The sequence below is a fragment of the Rousettus aegyptiacus genome, unplaced genomic scaffold, assembly GCF_014176215.1.
Source record: "Rousettus aegyptiacus isolate mRouAeg1 unplaced genomic scaffold, mRouAeg1.p scaffold_m13_p_13, whole genome shotgun sequence".
In the NCBI taxonomy this organism is placed as follows: domain Eukaryota; kingdom Metazoa; phylum Chordata; class Mammalia; order Chiroptera; family Pteropodidae; genus Rousettus; species Rousettus aegyptiacus.
The window spans coordinates 4,293,924-4,311,513 of NW_023416288.1; the positions used below are offsets into that span (position 1 = coordinate 4,293,924).

At 38.2% G+C, this 17,590-nt stretch overlaps 1 protein-coding gene across 4 annotated transcripts in view; it reads left to right on the top strand.

The window, feature by feature from the left end:
- The window catches only part of SLC26A5 (solute carrier family 26 member 5), a 45,287-nt gene that overhangs the window by 17,978 nt on the left and 9,719 nt on the right, over window positions 1–17,590 (top strand). For 3 of the 4 annotated variants that reach the window (XM_016145916.2, XM_016145920.2, XM_016145918.2), the window contains exons 3-9: window positions 1,935–2,139; window positions 3,888–4,027; window positions 7,149–7,259; window positions 8,486–8,652; window positions 9,207–9,371; window positions 11,084–11,236; window positions 13,632–13,714. In XM_016145916.2, the coding sequence (XP_016001402.2) occupies window positions 1,988–2,139; window positions 3,888–4,027; window positions 7,149–7,259; window positions 8,486–8,652; window positions 9,207–9,371; window positions 11,084–11,236; window positions 13,632–13,714 (971 nt within the window). In that variant the 5' untranslated portion in view covers window positions 1,935–1,987. The remainder of the gene's footprint in view (window positions 1–1,934; window positions 2,140–3,887; window positions 4,028–7,148; window positions 7,260–8,485; window positions 8,653–9,206; window positions 9,372–11,083; window positions 11,237–13,631; window positions 13,715–17,590) is intronic. The other variant, XM_016145919.2, reaches the window with a different exon arrangement.

A 17,590-nucleotide genomic window follows, 5' to 3' on the forward strand; every position in this document is an offset into this window, starting at 1 on the left:
GGGTGTGGAGGAAATGGAAAGAGAATGAGGGGAAAGAAATGGCATTTCTTAGAGTCAGTGGAACTCTTGTGTATGGGCTCAAAAGCTTCAAGAAGCATGGTAGATTTTCTGAATTACAAACAGTTCTATAATGCTGTCATGTAATGTTTCAGAGAAGTTGGAGGTAGATGGAAAGCAGAGTGGTAGTGTCCCTATGTGTCAAACTCTGCTCACATACATACATTCTTGGTCATTAAGAAGTGTTCCTAGAGTAGCCATAAAAAGTTAGATGAGGGATGGCCAACCAGCTCTGCTGGCCTAAAACAAAAGAGATAACAGTATTTATCAGATTCTGCTGCAAAAATCTTTCTCCAAACTAATCTTTTCATATCATCCTTATCGGTACTTCATTGCATTTGCTGCTAGAATTCTCTTTTATTCTAGACTCTTGAATTTTTAACCTCCTTGCACATAGGCATTTATTTTTGCATGATATTCTGTGGTTGATCGCACAAACCTGATTTCATTGTGCATGTAAGTTCAGTTTGGCGAGAAACTAACTTCTTACCATGAGGGAGTTATATTGACCAGCATTGGTGAACATCCACACTCCTGCAGTCACCAGAGAGAAAACCCGGTTAACCATTAACTCACACTAACCCATTCCTTCTGCTGTTAACTTCCTTCACTTGGGAACACTGGCTCTAGCTGTTGTTGTTCTGCCCTTAATTTTGATTTATAAGGTATGTGGTTCAAATATGCCAAGAAATACAAAGAATCACGTAACAAGCACCAGTTTACTTACCACAGAGCTCAATCAAATCTTAACATTTTGCTGTCTTTGTGCCAATTCATGTTTTACAAACTAAAGCATTGCAGGTGCAATTAGTTGAAGCTTCCTATCTTTTCTGAATCTCATTCCCTTTCTCTCCAGGTAACACCATCCTGATCTCAGTGTTTATCATTATCATGCATGCTTGACTACATACAAATATGTCTATAAACAACAAAGATTATTACTTTACAAGTTTTTAAACTTTGTTTAAAAAACTGAATTCTGGAAGCACCCATCCGTGCCTTGCATTTTTATTGAAAATTAAGATTTTTTTGATGTCGACATATATAGAATTAGTTCACTTGCTTTAACTACTACATAGCATTAAATTTATGACTATACAAAACTTTAGTTTTTATTGCATACAGGTAGACATTTGGATTTTCCCCTACTTTTCACTATTATAAAGCTGCAATAAACATTCTTGTACATGCTTTCATGTGTGTAAACACTGGGTTTTTATTCCTAATCATTTCTTTTACCCATATAAGTAGTATTAATATATTTTTAAAAAGTCAGCCATCCTAATATTCTTATACATGTCAATATTATGATATTGCATTGATGTTTTTAACTTATAGCCTTTCACAAAAGTCACCAGGGACTTCCCTCATGGAGATATATAAGCCTTGGCTCTGAACCATACGTCTATTTAAGGAGTAATCAAATGTAAATACAGAATTGGAAAAGAGGCTAATATACCTTCAAAAAAACCTAGGAACTGATTTTGCCCCTATTTATTTTATTTTATTTATTTTATTTTATTTTATTTTATTTTTTTGGATATATAAATGATCAGAGTTGGCTTGACTCACAAGTTTCCTAATATGGACCTAGAGTCAACTGCAATATTCAGCCGTTTAATTTAATACAAACTTTTGTTAAAAGTGTACACGTTACCCACTCATTGCCCTGGGAGGGAATAAGTCACATTTGATTTTTACTGATTTTGATTCCAGTTCATTTATCAGTGCCTACTATGTACAGATAACTATGTTAGGTGCTCTGGGGTCTCCAAGATGAAGAAGCCCTCAGAAGGACTTAGATAGGAAGAGATACTTGAGAACAGTCATCAGTAGGATTTTGGCATCTGAAATAGAGTTTTTATTTTTTCTCTTAGTGACCCTCAGGAAATGCTTATCTCCTGCTGTTGGTGAATAATTTCAGAGTGCTATGGATCATGCTGAAGAAAATGAAATCCTTGCAGCAACCCAGAGGTACTATGTGGAAAGGCCTATCTTTAGTCATCCGGTCCTCCAGGAAAGACTGCACAAGAAAGACAAGATCCCAGATTCCATTGGGGATAAGCTGAAACAGGCATTCACGTATGTTGTGTTTTCACCTATTTATTTCTTTTATTCTGTCATTCAATTATGAAAGAAGCAAGGTCAAATATATAAGGAAAATCTTGTGAAATGGAGATAAAACTAATAGTGAGCATTTGTGACTTGCAGAGCTTCCACAAGGTTCAGTCAGTGATAGGTATTCGATTGAACACAAGCTTTATTATGCATTTCACCATATTTATTAAATCCCTACTTGCCTTATGTCTGTGTAAAGGTTTATATAAATAACCCGCTTTCCATTTCTTCACCACCTTCAAAATATCCACTTCTTCCCTTTGTCTCTCAGGAATGTGCTAACCACTCTGTCTTTTTTTCTACCATTGACTTCTAGCCCATTTGGCAACACCCCAAATGTAAGTCCTCAACCTAGGCTCTCAAGTATCTATAACTCTTTAATATTGTAAACACATACACGGCCATGTTGCAGGCCTGGAAATGTTAATACATATGTACCAGACATGTGTGCCTATTGAGACCCCAAACTTCAAAACTGAACCATCTCATTACTGCTTCCTGAACCTCTGAGACCACACCTTCTGTATTCTGCCCATTTAAGCTTCACAGTGGCCCTGTGCTCTAGGTATGATCATCAGGAGAGGTTAAAAACACAAATACTAGAGTCAGACTGTCTGAGTTTTCATTCTAGTCCAGCTGTGTACTTGAGTTTCCTGCTCTGTAAAATGGGTATAATAATAGTACTCACATCATAGAGTTACTGGGGGTTAGACATATGGTGAGTACTATATAAGTGTAGCTATTGTTAATACCTCAATTTTCTAAACAAGGTATCAAATTGAGTTTATTTCACTCAGATTTATTGCTTTTGACACAGTTGCCCCACATTTTGCTTCCAGTATCTTCTTTCATCTAATTACCAGATACTCTTAACCACTAAAGACAATATATAAAATACTGTGCATGCTGCAATAATGTATTATCTTTTGAATGGAATAAATTACTTTCTTGTCACCAGGAGGACTTAAGCTGTCATTGAAAATAGAACTCATTTGTCTATACTCTAACTCAATGATGTCTTTGATTATTGGTATAGTCTGGCAAAGGGACTGGCCAAGACCCAGAACATAGACGATGTATCAAAGTTAATTGGACTATATAGGGATTAAATTCAGGGCCTTGGTTTTATCAGCATGGTGTTCCACCTAACCAGGACAACCAGACATGGACCCAACTACTACACTTCAGTGACAAATGATATTTTGAGTTTACCTAATCAAAGATCTCAAAGCAATAAACACATGTTAATTAAGCTCAGAATACCTGTCTAAACTTCCTTTATTTTATAAGGATGGGAAAACTAAATGGGAAGCTGCTGGTCAGTGGTTCCACATTCAAAAATTAACTTGATCAGTAATTAATTCCCCTACTTGGCTTTTGTACCAATACAGGAAGTACATTAAGGATTTTGGTTTTAAAATAATAGCTTCTGTGTTATCTCAATTATTTTGAAGATAAATTTTTCTTATTTTTCATGGTCAGTTGTAGAGCATTATTATGGAGCCAATTCAGATGTTCCCACCCGAAAAAAAAAAAAAAAAAAAAAAACGCAAGAAGCAGCTCTTCTTGTCTCTGATCTCTGCAGAGTGAAAAGGTCATCATCTGCACCAATGGTGCATTTTCCTTTATCTTGAGGATATAAGGAAAGGAAAATGCCTTAGTTCGAGTTGTACAGAAATGTTCCTCATTTAATCTATCCTTTGTCTTCCCAGATGTACTCCTAAGAAAATAAGAAATATCATTTATATGTTCTTACCCATAACTAAGTGGTTGCCAGCATACAAATTCAAGGAGTATGTGCTGGGTGACTTGGTCTCAGGCATAAGCACAGGGGTGCTTCAGCTTCCTCAAGGTCAGTATAATATATTTATTTCTTTTTTATTTCTCTTACTACCATCTTCTCAAACAATTGCTTGACTTTTTTTCTGTTTAATTTCATCATTATTGCAAATTCACAGTTTTTATCCTATCATTCTAGTAACCCATGCCTGTCTAAAGGAATTCTTCAGAAATATGTAACCCTTAAAAAGCCCCAGAGATAGTATCAGTGGAATGCAGTGATACTATTTCACAGATCAGTACAGTTAGGAACTGGCTGGGTTAGTCAGTCACTCAATGAACATGCCATCGGCATTACTGTCATTAAGGTTCTTGGCTAAAAGTTCATATTCTAATCACAGTGGACTTTGAAATACTTTGAATTCCTCTGCATCTGCATGATTTTTTATGTGATATAAGAGCTGAAGAAAATTTTATTAATTTTTTCATCTGTTTACACTTGTTTGTCAAGCATCTGCCTGGCCCTCCCTGTACTCATGTAACCAACTAACTCTCCAATCAGAGAGAGAGACATGAACCAAATAAAAACACATGTACATTTTTAATTACAAATAATTTTAAATACTGTTGGGGGAAATACAGGGTACTTTGAGGTAATCACAGGGACACTTAGTTTAAGTAGTTAAGTCACAAAAACGTCTTTTAGAAAGTGAGATTTGAGCTGAGGCCTGAAGGATGAGTAGGAGGCAGGTAAAGAATGAGGAAATGCATTTCAGGCAGAAGGGATTGCATCTGTGAAGGCACTTTGCAGGAAAAGAATTGTGTGTTTAAAGAGTTGGCCGGAAGAATTAACATGAAGGCAGTGTGCTAGGAGTGTAAGAAGGGGCCAGTCCCTGGTGAGGCAGGCAAGGGCCATTCTGCCTAGCCTTGTTAGCCACTTCGGGATTCATTCTGAGTGCCATGAAAACTGTCAGCGTGCTTTTCACTTGGGTTATCTTTATAAAAGGTCACTGAGACTGCTGTGTGGGGAATGGATTTGGTTGATGGAAAGGGCACCAGAGTGAATGCAGGGAGACAATTAGAGGTGACAATGACTCAGTATAGGCAAAGGTGATAATGGCTCCAACAGCCTCTAGGTCAACTGGCCAAAACCCTATTCCCTTCTCTAATTTGCCAAAAATTAATTACCAAATGATCAATTTGTCAACAAAAAAATCACTTCCTCTAATGATCAGTTAGCTGAGTTTTAAATTTTCCAAGTGGCTGATCTATCATGTCTATTAAATCTACTAAACAAAAGCCTTAAACCAGGTTTAGGACAATTTTCCACAGCCATTTAGGCATTAACACCCCAAAGACAGAGGTGAGTGTAGGGAGAGGACGAGACAGAGGCTCAGTATCTGATGTGGGAAACAGAAGTTAAACTAGCATTCAGTTGAGCTGAACTGACAAAGCTACAGGAGATGGCTGCAGTGAACCCGTGCAAACTGAGGCTTCAGAGACATTATTGGGATTTTGTCTACTTGAGGTTTCACTAAAATGCCATTCCGCAAATTTATTTTTGACCTGTTAGCCTTCTTTCATCTTAAACTAGGGTGGTGACTATAAAAATGGAAAGAATTAGAATGATACTACATTTTATGGTATATTTTAAATATCTTGCTATGTTTTAAAATTAGCAAGACTGGCTGTTGTATTTATTTGGGGGAGAATGAGAAAGCAGGATGTGTCAAGAGTTACTTTAAGATTTCTGGGCTAATGAGGTGGATGTGGGGACAGTAAAGAGGAGGGATAGTCAAGAATGATTCTCAAATTTCTGTTTCAAACACCTGAGCAATGGAGGTGTCAATTGCAGACATAATAAAAACTAGGAAGAATGGAACTGAAAGGTAAATTTGCACATGTTAAATTTGAGATGCTCGTGAGGTAGACAAAAGGACATTTCATGTTTATACTTAAAAAAGGATAGGCTCAAAAGAGAGACATGGGCTAGAGATATCAACTTGGGAATCTTTAACATATAGGTATCACTTAAACCATGGCAATAGACAAGGCCACCAAAGGAGAGAATGTGGAGTGAAAAGAGAAGGGAGCCAAGATCAAGCTTTGTTCAACAGTAAAGGCCAAAGAGAGAAGGAGAAACCAGCAAAAGAGACTGAAAAGAAGTATCTAGAAAGGGGGAAGGAGAAGCAGGAGCATATGGTATTATAGAAAGGAGGAAATTATTTCAAAACAGGGAATAATCCAGTAGGTTGAGCATTGCTGAGAGGTGTCAGTCATCCCACAATCAAATTTGTATGGAAAAGGTATTTTTCTGCCTATCACTAGTCGATAAAGATAGGTAAATATGAAAAACAAAATATAGCAAAGATACAGATTTAAGCAATGGTAAGTTAATTTCTTGTGGTTGATTATTTAAATTAGTAAAGAATCTTTGCTAAGCATGGCAGATCAAATACATGCTTCTATCCCTAATTCACTGAAAATCCCTCTAAAATCATGGTAAAGAAATGGAAATGGGAAACTAGCAAGAACGAAGAAAAAGAGAGGAAACATCATGGAGCAGGGGGAAAAATGATGGCAACCAATGGACAAGTGACAACTGATCAGAGAGGAGGAAGTTAATATTTAGGTGCCTGCCCTGTAGAACATTGGGAAATTGGAGGCTCCGATCATTGTCAACCGTGAGAGTCAAGGTGAGAGCTAGAAGCAAGGGAATTGGTTGAAAGTCTATGTAATAAGTAGCACATAGACACTCAGGTCCCCACATCTACCCCCATGCAGTGGATGGTAGGATGAATATATTGAAAGATGTCAGAACTAAGTAAAAGTCTACACATCGAACTGTGAACTAACAAAGGCTCTTTCTGGCCTCTTCAGTTCCAAAGAGCCTGCAAGAACTTATAGTCTAAGGCAGACAGTGAATTGCCCCTCAAGAAACTGGGGATTCCCCAGTGAAGATGCTGGCTGGTCACCCAATTGCCCTACAGCAAGGCTCACCAGTAAACAAAGTAGGTCAATACATATGAAGCTTCAAGAAGGATAGAAAACAATCCAAATAGGAAGAAGGAACTCATTGGGAACATAAACAATGGAGAGAGCATGATAAAAAATCTTTGCACTATAATATCCTTAGCAAGATATCCTTTGTTTTCTAATGATCCCCCTATTTCTGTTTGGTTTTAATCCTACAGGTTTAGCCTTTGCAATGTTGGCAGCTGTGCCTCCGGTGTTTGGCCTGTACTCTTCGTTTTACCCTGTTATCATGTATTGTTTTTTCGGAACCTCCAGACACATATCTATAGGTAAAAGCTTACACTTGGTAATGTAGTACCTTTTCTTCTGGATGCCTAAGCTTTGCAATGTACCAAAGAAATAACATGTTTGTTACTAGAACATCTGCTTAATAACTTGTTACTGCATACTGCTTTTAAAAAAATACACTCCCCCTAAGATTTCTAGAACTAACAGCTTTCTTATAATCTTGGCATAATGAAAAAAAGACAGTCTTCTGGTCTAAAAAGAGCAATTGTTGAAATAAGTGCTTCAGTTCATAATATAATTTGCTTACATCTGGTTTTCCTGTTTATTTTATTAGTGGTAGTGCAAGTTTCTACTTATTATGCATGTATTGCATTTTCATCTGATTTTGGGCTCTCAATTGTACATAGTTTAACGGTATTTAGGATAAAGTTTACATGGGTTTCATAATAGTGTTGGTGGTTCATGAGGCTGCCATCAGCAAACTCACGCACAGTGTTTCAGGTGTCCATTGCTAGGTAACATATACCACCCCTCACCCCGCAATTTAGCAGTTTAAAACAGCAATAGCAATCATTTCATTATCTCTCACAGTTCCTGTGGGGCAGGATTTGGGAAATGCTTATCTGGGCAGTTCTGGTTCAGGATCTCTTATGTAGTTGAGAGTCAGACGGAGACTGGAGCTAGAGCAGCTGCAGGAAGCCTGAAGCTCTCTGTCTCTGTCTGTCTCTGTCTCTCTGCCTTTCTGCCTCTCTGCTTCTCTGTCTCTCTTATTCCTTCTCACCCTCTTCTCCACTCTCTGTCTCCTTTTTCTTCCCCCTCCCTCCTCCGTCCTCCCTTCTCCTCTCTCCCCTCTTCCTTCTCTCCATGTGATCCCAATTGCAGCTTTCTACACTCTGGGCTCCAGCACAAGCAAGTTCTACAGCTCTCAGGTGGAAGCTAGTCACCTTTTGTTACCTAGCCTCAGAAGTTGTTTCTGCATTATTTTGGTTACTAAAATGTTACAAGTCTACCCAGATTCAAGAAGAGAGGAATTAGATGACCTTCTAATGAGGAAATGCCGAGGTTCTAAAACGATATGTGGGATGGAAGATATCATCATGGTCATATTTGGAGAATACCTTCTGCACACACAGAGGAGCAGTGGTTTACTGATGAAGGAGACCAGTACCATTTTTTTCAACAGTGATTTATTGACCTCACCTGTGTCTCCTAGCTACTGGCAAAATCACATCGGATACACTGAAAATGATTTTCTTCGTTATTTCAGGTCCGTTTGCTGTTATTAGCCTGATGATTGGTGGTGTGGCTGTTCGATTAGTCCCAGATGATATAGTCATTCCAGGAGGAGTAAACGCAACCAACGGTACAGAAGCTAGAGATGCCTTGAGAGTGAAAGTTGCCATGTCTGTGACCTTACTTTCAGGAATCATTCAGGTAAGACCCACAGATAGGGAAATGGGCTCTCATTTGTTCATTTCATAAATACCTATCAAGCACTCTTGGCTGGTCTACATGGTGGGCAGTGTCAGCCTGCAAAAATCCAGTGCTCAAGGTTTATAGTTCTCAGCAATACCATTTCTAATGCAAAGCTTACTTAAATTGATACTTATTAGGAACTAGCAAGCTTCAGTTGGTTTTGGAGATTCCAAAAAGTAAGAAAAGCTTGAAGAATTGGTTAGTAATGGGAAGAGGGTGTCTCTTAACTGCTTGGAAGGAACAGGAAGTGACATTGACTAAACATGTCCCCAGTTCTAAGGGACAGGGAGTGTGCCCAGTGCTCTTTGGGACCCCAAGCCACTCCAAACCTTCTATTGTTTGCTGTGTAACCAGTGACTGTGTAACCTGCAGCTACTTAACTGCTTCAGGTACAAGTTTGCAGTGTTAGAAAGTGGTCTGGAAAGAACTTTGGTGTGTTTTCTGTTGGTTTTAACTTCTTGATCTATCATTTGATCTATTTGTCTCTTTGTCATTAAAAAAAAAAAAAACAGTTTTGCCTAGGTGTCTGTAGGTTTGGGTTTGTGGCCATCTACCTCACAGAGCCCCTGGTGCGTGGGTTTACCACCGCGGCAGCTGTGCACGTCTTCACCTCCATGCTGAAATACCTGTTTGGTGTTAAAACAAAGCGGTACAGTGGGATCTTTTCAGTGGTGTATGTAAGTAAGCAACTCACCGGTACTATTTTTCCTTTTTTATTTTTCCTCCTTCTCTTCAAGGCTCACTTTTCTTTTTTCTAAGAATTTCAATCAAATGGAAGAGATTCAGTTATTCTAAGGTTCTTCTGCAAAGACCACTTAGAAAAGGAATTAAGCCTTAAAGTCCCATTTTGTTAGTATGTGCTGCTGCCTACCTCACAGGGAATTTTTTGTTGGGTCTATATTTAGTGACTACATGTTTACTCTAATTAGCTGAAGAGACGGCATTTCCTTAAGACCAAATTATGTTCTCTTTGGGAACTAACAAATAATTTAAAGGCATTCAGAGAAACTATCTCTCAAAAACTGCCTACTCAAGCAGGCACAAAAGTAAGTTAGTCTATAAAATATTTAACTAACACAGTTAACCAGTTTACTAAAATGTGTATAGACCCTTGCACCCAAATCAGAGAAAATATAAATTATTTGTAAGCACACAGGGAATAATGGTAATAATCAATTATGTTGAAACTTAAACTGATCACAAATTCTAAAAATTTTATATTTTTCACACAGCGTACTATAATTAGCACTTAATAACTAAATATAGCTTTAAAACCCCCATACATTTAGAAACCAAGAAACAACTTCTAAATAAACCATGGGTAAAGGAAATTATGAAATAATTAGAACCAAATGACAGTTAAAGTGCTACATAATAAAACTTCTGAGATGCTGCTAAAGCTCCTCTTCCACAGAAGGACCTATAGCCATTGTAGGTACTTAAGTGCCAGACACTGTGCTGGGCACATCAGTGAACAAGCATGGCCCTTGCCCTTTTGGAGCGCACAGTCCAATGAGAAGACAGATGGAAAACCATTAACTGCATAAATACGTAGTAAACTACAAATTGTGTTCAGTGATATAAACAAAAGGCACAGGCTGCTTATGAAAGTTGAATAAGGAGACCTTTAGATTAAGGGTCTAGGAAGAGACATTGAAATTGTGTCCTTGATGGATTAGAATGGCTCAAGTGGTAGAAAACATTCCCAAATAACCAATTTCTTCATTTCCCATAATAGCTGGTAACATGCTGCTTACTCTGAGATTTCTCTAAATGCCATGTCGCAGAAGAAATAGAGCAGACAAACCCCTGAGTACGCTCTAGGCATTGCTAGGAAAGGTATGTAGCCTGGCTCAGTGGTGACCTACTTTCCCAGGGTCCGGAGGAGTACTGATTGTATTTAGGAGCTGAGACTGCAACCCTAGCACAGATTAAATGGCTCTAACTCTCTTCTCTAACTCTCCTGGATATCTTTCCAAACTTCAGCACTCTCCTGCCTTCAAAGCGTGCCGAATTCCTCTTTCATCTACCAACAATGATTTCTCCCTCTTTATCTTTGAATTATTTTGCTGACATCAACTCTTAATCCTTTCCCGATGCTCAGGACTCAGTATAAGGATTACTTTTCTGAATTTTATAATACTACATTGACACATTAGCATATCAAAGAACACAATAAGATTGTTGGGTAAGAATTCCAACTTTCAAGTTGTATGAGCAGGTAAAAATGCCTCTTACTGGTGGAACCTACAAAGAGAGAGGTTTCAGTCTGAGAACTTCTAACTAGAAATGTCCAGTAATGGGATGGCTAGTGTGAATTCGTGCACTAGAATGTCTCTCTTCGGGGGCTATTGCTTGATGTAAACACCCAGTATTCACTGTGTTACAGAGTACAGTTGCTGTGTTGCAGAATGTTAAAAACCTCAACGTGTGTTCCCTAGGCGTTGGGCTGATGGTTTTTGGTTTGCTGTTGGGTGGCAAGGAGTTTAATGAGAGATTTAAAGAGAAATTGCCGGCACCCATTCCTTTAGAGTTCTTTGCGGTAAGTCAACTTTCAGCTATTTCTGTGAGGGATTTAGAAGTGGACAGGGGAGGAACAGGGAATTAGACCTTTTTTTCTCTCAGTTCTGCCAAAAGAATATTAGAATTTGTCAAGGGGAACTTTTACAGATACACCAACAAAAAAGAAAAAGCATTAGAACATTGACATAGATGATTTATGATAACATATAGGTGACAACTATCCATAAATATTTTAATATGAATTATCTGTGAGTGATGAGATTAGAGAATTTTTTTCTTCAAAGTTTTTATTGTCTAATTGTCTTATAATGAACACATATAACTTTAATAACTTGAAAAAAATTAAGCTGTTTCAATTTTGAAAAGAGCAAAACACAAAGATTCCAAGCTATCTTGATTCCTGGCACTCCTAGGCCAAATGAAATACCTAACAGCTTCATTTATTAAGTAATTGAGTCCAAACAACTTGATACATATTTATGTGAACAACTTAGGAACCGTTCGTAAATATAATGCACATAAATTAAAATAATATATATATATATTATGTTCTTAAATAACCACTATTATAGTGGGCACTTCACAGCTCCTCAAGCCTTGAAATCAGATGGCCACTGCTACCCTCACTCCTGTTCACTTTGATTTTGCATGATACCTGCTTTTTACCACAAAAACAGCAGAATGCCCAGCTTTGCAAAGATATAATGTGATCAAAAGAAATATAGTAAAAAGTGAACTACCTCAAAATAGAAGTTTGCAGTGTCACTGTGTTTCCCCTTGAAAGTTGTATTCCACAGTGTCCTGGCGAGTTCCCTTTGGCACCCTGGGGCACATTGGTACAGAGTTTGGCAACCATAAGGATGAGAAATAAAAGGGATAGTTGTCTGATCCAAATTTAGCCAAAAGTTCCAGCCACAAGAACAGCTGGCTGGTATCATAGCTCTCAAGAAAGCCAGTCTCTTTGATCCTTCTCTTTGCTTTGGTCTCCTCTGCATCCTAACAAGTCTTGGTCTCTAGCAGTTTCAAAGCCTGTTCTCTCATTAGGACAGATAGAGTTCCTGTTTCCTCTGGGAGCACAAGGTTCTCAGTTCATTTACATGGCAAGGGAGATAGGCAAGTTCTAATTATAAAGTAAAAGATCACCTTCCCTGACTGAGTTAAAGATTTCTTCATGTTTCTCAGGGAAATGTTTTCCAGAATTCTATATTGCAATTACAGTAAATCAATGTTTTTTACCTTCTCTCAGGGTTTTTTTTTTTACTTTTAAGTTCTCCTTAGAGCAAGGCAAAGAGAACCCATACTGGAAAATTTGAGACAGAGTCATTATGACTCCCTTTAAACATAAAATTTTTCTATCATAAAAATGTATTTTGCTTTCTATTTCATAACATATGTGTGTGTTGATAGGAAAGCAGTGGTTTAAATTATTTTCCACTTCATGAAGTTGATGCTTCAGGCACTTTAGCCATATTTAGCCTGTGGATTTAAATATTCTGGGCATTCCCCTAGTATGAGACACACAACAAATACAGTTAAGGGTGGCAAACATATGGTGACCAACAAAGAAGGGGCATTTCATCAAAGGGGCCAGGAGCACCCATATGCTTGGTCGCTCAGGCTGCTGTGTCTCAGTCAGTTTACCTTATTGGTTCCTTGCAGCTTCCACCACCAGAGGGACTGGCTCCCCGTCCTGGCCAGCCCTAATTCCTTCTCTCCTGGATAACCCACCCAGAAAGTTCTATAGCAATAGTTCTTCAGAATAAAGAAAAATGCTTCCTGTTATTTTTCTCTTCTTGTAGCTCACTAAGATTGTACTTTACATACCAACTAAACCTATGCCCTGACAATCCAGCAAGATGTATGTACAATGACACCTGTGTGTGATGGACATTTTCACTCTGACCCTGACTGAAATGGGAGGAGACGGCCCTAGGGCGCTCTAACCATGCTTGGTGCTGCTGTCCTGGAAGAAAGGTCGGCAGGAGGGCTGTTGAATCCAAACATGCACTTTATGATGATACACTGCCATTGCACCACCCTCACAATACACATATCAGTGACCTATACTCATGCCACCTTGGCCAGAGACTCATTTTCCTGCCCCAGAGGCAAAACCAGCACCTGAAAAGTTTTATGGCCTCTTCTGTTTGCAGTCAACTAGCCACACACCTTGATGTAGAACAGACCAAAATAAAGAGAAGAATTCCAAGCCACAAGGAAACTAGAGTCCATTTTAATTCTGTGGTAGAGTCGGTAGGAGAAGTTAGAATTGTTGGAAGCTAACTATAATTCTTCTTTATAAAACTAAAAGTTAAAGTGAGAATAGGTTTGTCTTGGCTAACAAACTGAAGCTCATTCTTGTGGCATTTTAATTTTCATCTATAAAATTACATTTTGATTTGTTTCTGTTTTAGGTGGTAATGGGAACTGGCATTTCAGCCGGGTTTAACTTGCATGAATCATACAATGTAGATGTTGTTGGAACACTTCCTCTGGGGTAAGAAAATAGTTGTAAGTAACAGTGTGACTTGAATAATCAATGGATCTATTATTGTTTCTAACTCCCGTGTTAGTATTCTTGTAATGAAAAATTCTTTTTTCTGCATATCAAATAGCCGAGGGTTTTGTTGTTGTTGTTGTTTTTAGCATGTGCGGGATATTTTTTTTCTGGTAAAACATAAAATTTACCATTTTAATCATTTTTAAGTGTATAGTTCAGTAGTGGTAAATATATTCACATTGTTGTGAAATGAATCTCCCTAACTTTTTTATCCTGCAAACCTGAAACTCCATACCCATTAAATAACGCTCCACTCTCCCTTCCCCCCAGCCCCTGGCAACCACCATTCTAATTTTTGTCTCTATGAATTTGACCACTACAGATACCTCATATAAAGTGGAATCATACAGCATTTGTCTTTTTGTGACTGGCTTATTTTATTTAGCATAATGTCCTCAAATTTCATCCATGTTGTAGCATATAACAGGATTTCCTTCTTTTTAAAGCTTAACAAAATTCCATAGTTTGTATTTACCATATTTTGTTTATCCATTCACCCATCAGTGGACATTTCAGTTGCTTTTACCTCTTAGTTATTGGAACCAGTGTTGCTATGAACATGGGTACACAGACATCTCTTTGAGACCCTACCTTCAGTTATTTTGAATACGAAGTGAGATGACTGGATCATATGATAGTTCTATTTTTAACTTTTTGTGGAACCTCTGTACTGTTTTCCATAGTGGTCGCACCATTTTATAATTCCACCAAACTTATTGGTTTTTAAAATCTCTCCTTGAGTGACATAGGAATTAAGAACAAAAAGACCTAAATCTGGCCTGCCACTTACTAACCATGTAACTTTGGTCAAGGTACTTATCCTCTCAAAGCCTCAGTTTCCTCTCTTGCCAGTTAAGCATGGTAATAAATAAGAATTTCAAGGGTTGTTATGAGCATTACAGGAGATAATGCACATAAAGCAGTGTAGCACCTGGCACACACAGTAAGAGTTAAAGACGCATTAATTGAAAGTTCTGTGGGTCATTATTTCAATGAGATTTCTAGTTTAAAATATATATTACTTCTTTGCTTCATCTATTTTCTTTTATCTCTGCATTTAAATTTTTTATTATTATCTTTATATTCGAAGGCTCAAAAGTAACTATAAGCCTGTTCTGGTCTTACTCTGTTCTTCTCTGACTGTCTCTGTATCTCTGTGTGCCTCTGTTTCTGTGTGTCTGTCTATTTCTCTGTGTGTCTTTCCATCTCTTGTACTCTCTTTCTCTTGCCACCCTCTTCCCTCTTTCCAAAAGGATGGAGTCAGACATTGTCCAGATTTTGGAGACTGACAAAACCTGGCATATTCCAACAGGCCTTGCCTCTGGTCCCATCTAATGTCATTGAAAGCACAGAGAACAGGAGTTGCTCCTTAAGACAAAGTTCACAGAGCAAGTGTTGAAGGAGGAAACATGCACTCTACTTCAAAACAATAAATTGCTATCATGAACGTGTTACTTGAGATTCAGTGTAAAGGTATAACATGGTAATAACTCTTGCTTTTCTATTTGAGCTTATAATTTATAAAATATTTTCATGTCCATTATCTCAGCTACTGTTCATGATAATACTATCGACATGTTATCCTTATTTTACAGACAACTAAGTTCGTTTGTTCTCATCTATTCAGCATGTGTTTATTAATTACCTATTTTGTGCCAGGGACACAACAGTTAAAAATAAAAGCAAACATGTAAGCAAAAACGTCTTTGCTCTCATGGAGCTTATATTTTACTGGAAGAGACAGGCAGTAAAGTGAGAAGTGCTATGATGAAAAAGGATGCTAGGTAAGGGAAAGAAGGGCCTGGGGTTTAGGTAGGGTGATAATTGAGAAGGTGACATTTGAGAGACATGAATGAGGTTTAGTGACTTGAAGTGAGTCCCAGCCTGGACCCAGAGCTCAGTCTTCCGATACCCAATTGTATGTGCTTTCCATTACATCACACCTGAGTCACTAACGTAATTAGTCACGTGAAAAACATTAGTCTTTGGATCCCAGAGATAACCCTATTTAATAATTAATTATAAGTAATTTGAATAAATGTGAATCCTTACATTTAGATTTCTCCTTTTAAAAATGCACGTGCTGCCATAATTTCTACCTAATACCTTCCTTTCCCTATTGCTTTCTCTCTATGTGTGAGAGCTTAAGTTTTTTTGTTTTAAATAACATTTTACCTTTCTGAAATTTGGCTACTCAGAAACTTTATCTTTCTGGAATTTTGGCACAAACCCAGCAAGAAACAAATAATCCTTACCTAACTACACACCTACATATAATCATACTGTTTCAGTTATCCGTGAGTCTTTTTGCCAATAACAAGTGGCTCCAAAACAGTGGCTTCAAGCAAAATCCATTTATTTGTTCATAGTTCATCAATCCGGTAGGGCTCTGCTGGTGGTTCTGCTGGTCTCACTGGAGGTCTCATGCAGCTGCAGATGTCCGAAGGTGTGATTGATGCTGGAAGGCTGAAATAGCTGGGGGCTGGCTGGCATCTCCATGTGATGTCTCTAGCAGCATGTAGACTCTGCGTGGTAGCTCAGAGCAACAAGACAGAAAAGCAGAAGCTGGGCAGGCCAGTTAAGGCACTCATACAACATCACTTTCACCACTTCCTATTGGTCAAAGCAAATTACAAGGTTCAGCTAGAGGGGAAACAGATTCTACCTCTAGATGGGAGAACAGTACATACAAGTATGGGAGGGATTGATTGTTGGTGGTCATATTTGAAAGCAAACTACCACACCTATCTACACATAAGTACATATACAATACAGTGTCCAGGAAGTGACATGGCAGTGTATCCTGTTTCTTGGTTTACTTTCCTTAACACGTTTCAAATTACATCCTTTTCTCATAATCTTGTGCCTGAGACCCAAAGCTACTGCTAGGCCTTCCTTCTTGGTTAATGCTCATGCAACAAAGTACAGGGGAAAGTTTCATAGTCAGACCCTCTGGGTTTGACTCCCTGCTCTATCTTGGGAAAATTACTTGACATCTGCGAGCATCTATTTTTTTTCACTTATAAGTTGGGATAATAATGGTATCTATCAAATAGGGTTGTTGTGAGGACAAATATGACATATGTTAAGCATGTAGCATATAATCTAGGCTTTACATATGTTATGTTCCTTTCCTCTCTCCCCCTTCCTTTCCCTTACCCCAGAACTTGATTCATCCCGTCACTGTGATATGACATGGTGAGAGAAATAGGCATAAGGAGGCAGGTTCTTCATGGTTTTTGTTGTATTTAATTGATAACCTATTTGACCTTGCACAAGTTGCTTAACCTCACTGTGCCTCATTTTTCTCATCTATAAAATGGGAATTAAAATGGTGCCTAGCACACAGGGCTATTGGAAATAAATAAGCACAGAACCTGGCACAAAGGAAGCACCAAATAAACAATTGTTATTGTAAAAATAATAATATTGTGCATCAATTAATTGTTGTTGCTGTTATCATTTAATCCAATGCCTTGAATTGGAGCAGGTACCTTTGAAAACCTATTGCTCCTTCCCCCTTAACATTCTAAGGAATCCCCATTCCATTCCTTTAGGACAAAGGTTCCAAACTACAAGAATGGACCACAGAAATTAGGCTCTGCGTTCTGGGGTTCCAAGAGTCACACTTTTGGCTCCTTCAGACTCCCAGCATTCCCAGCTGAAATCCAAGGAGTGTAGTCTGCTGCTGCTCCTTCCCCATGTTAGAAACCCACCTACATGTCCCAGGAAAGAGCAGAGTCCTTATAGCAGTGAGTACCTCCTGTTGCTCAGACAGTAATTCTCCTCTAAGATAGCCCTTGTCCAACCCCC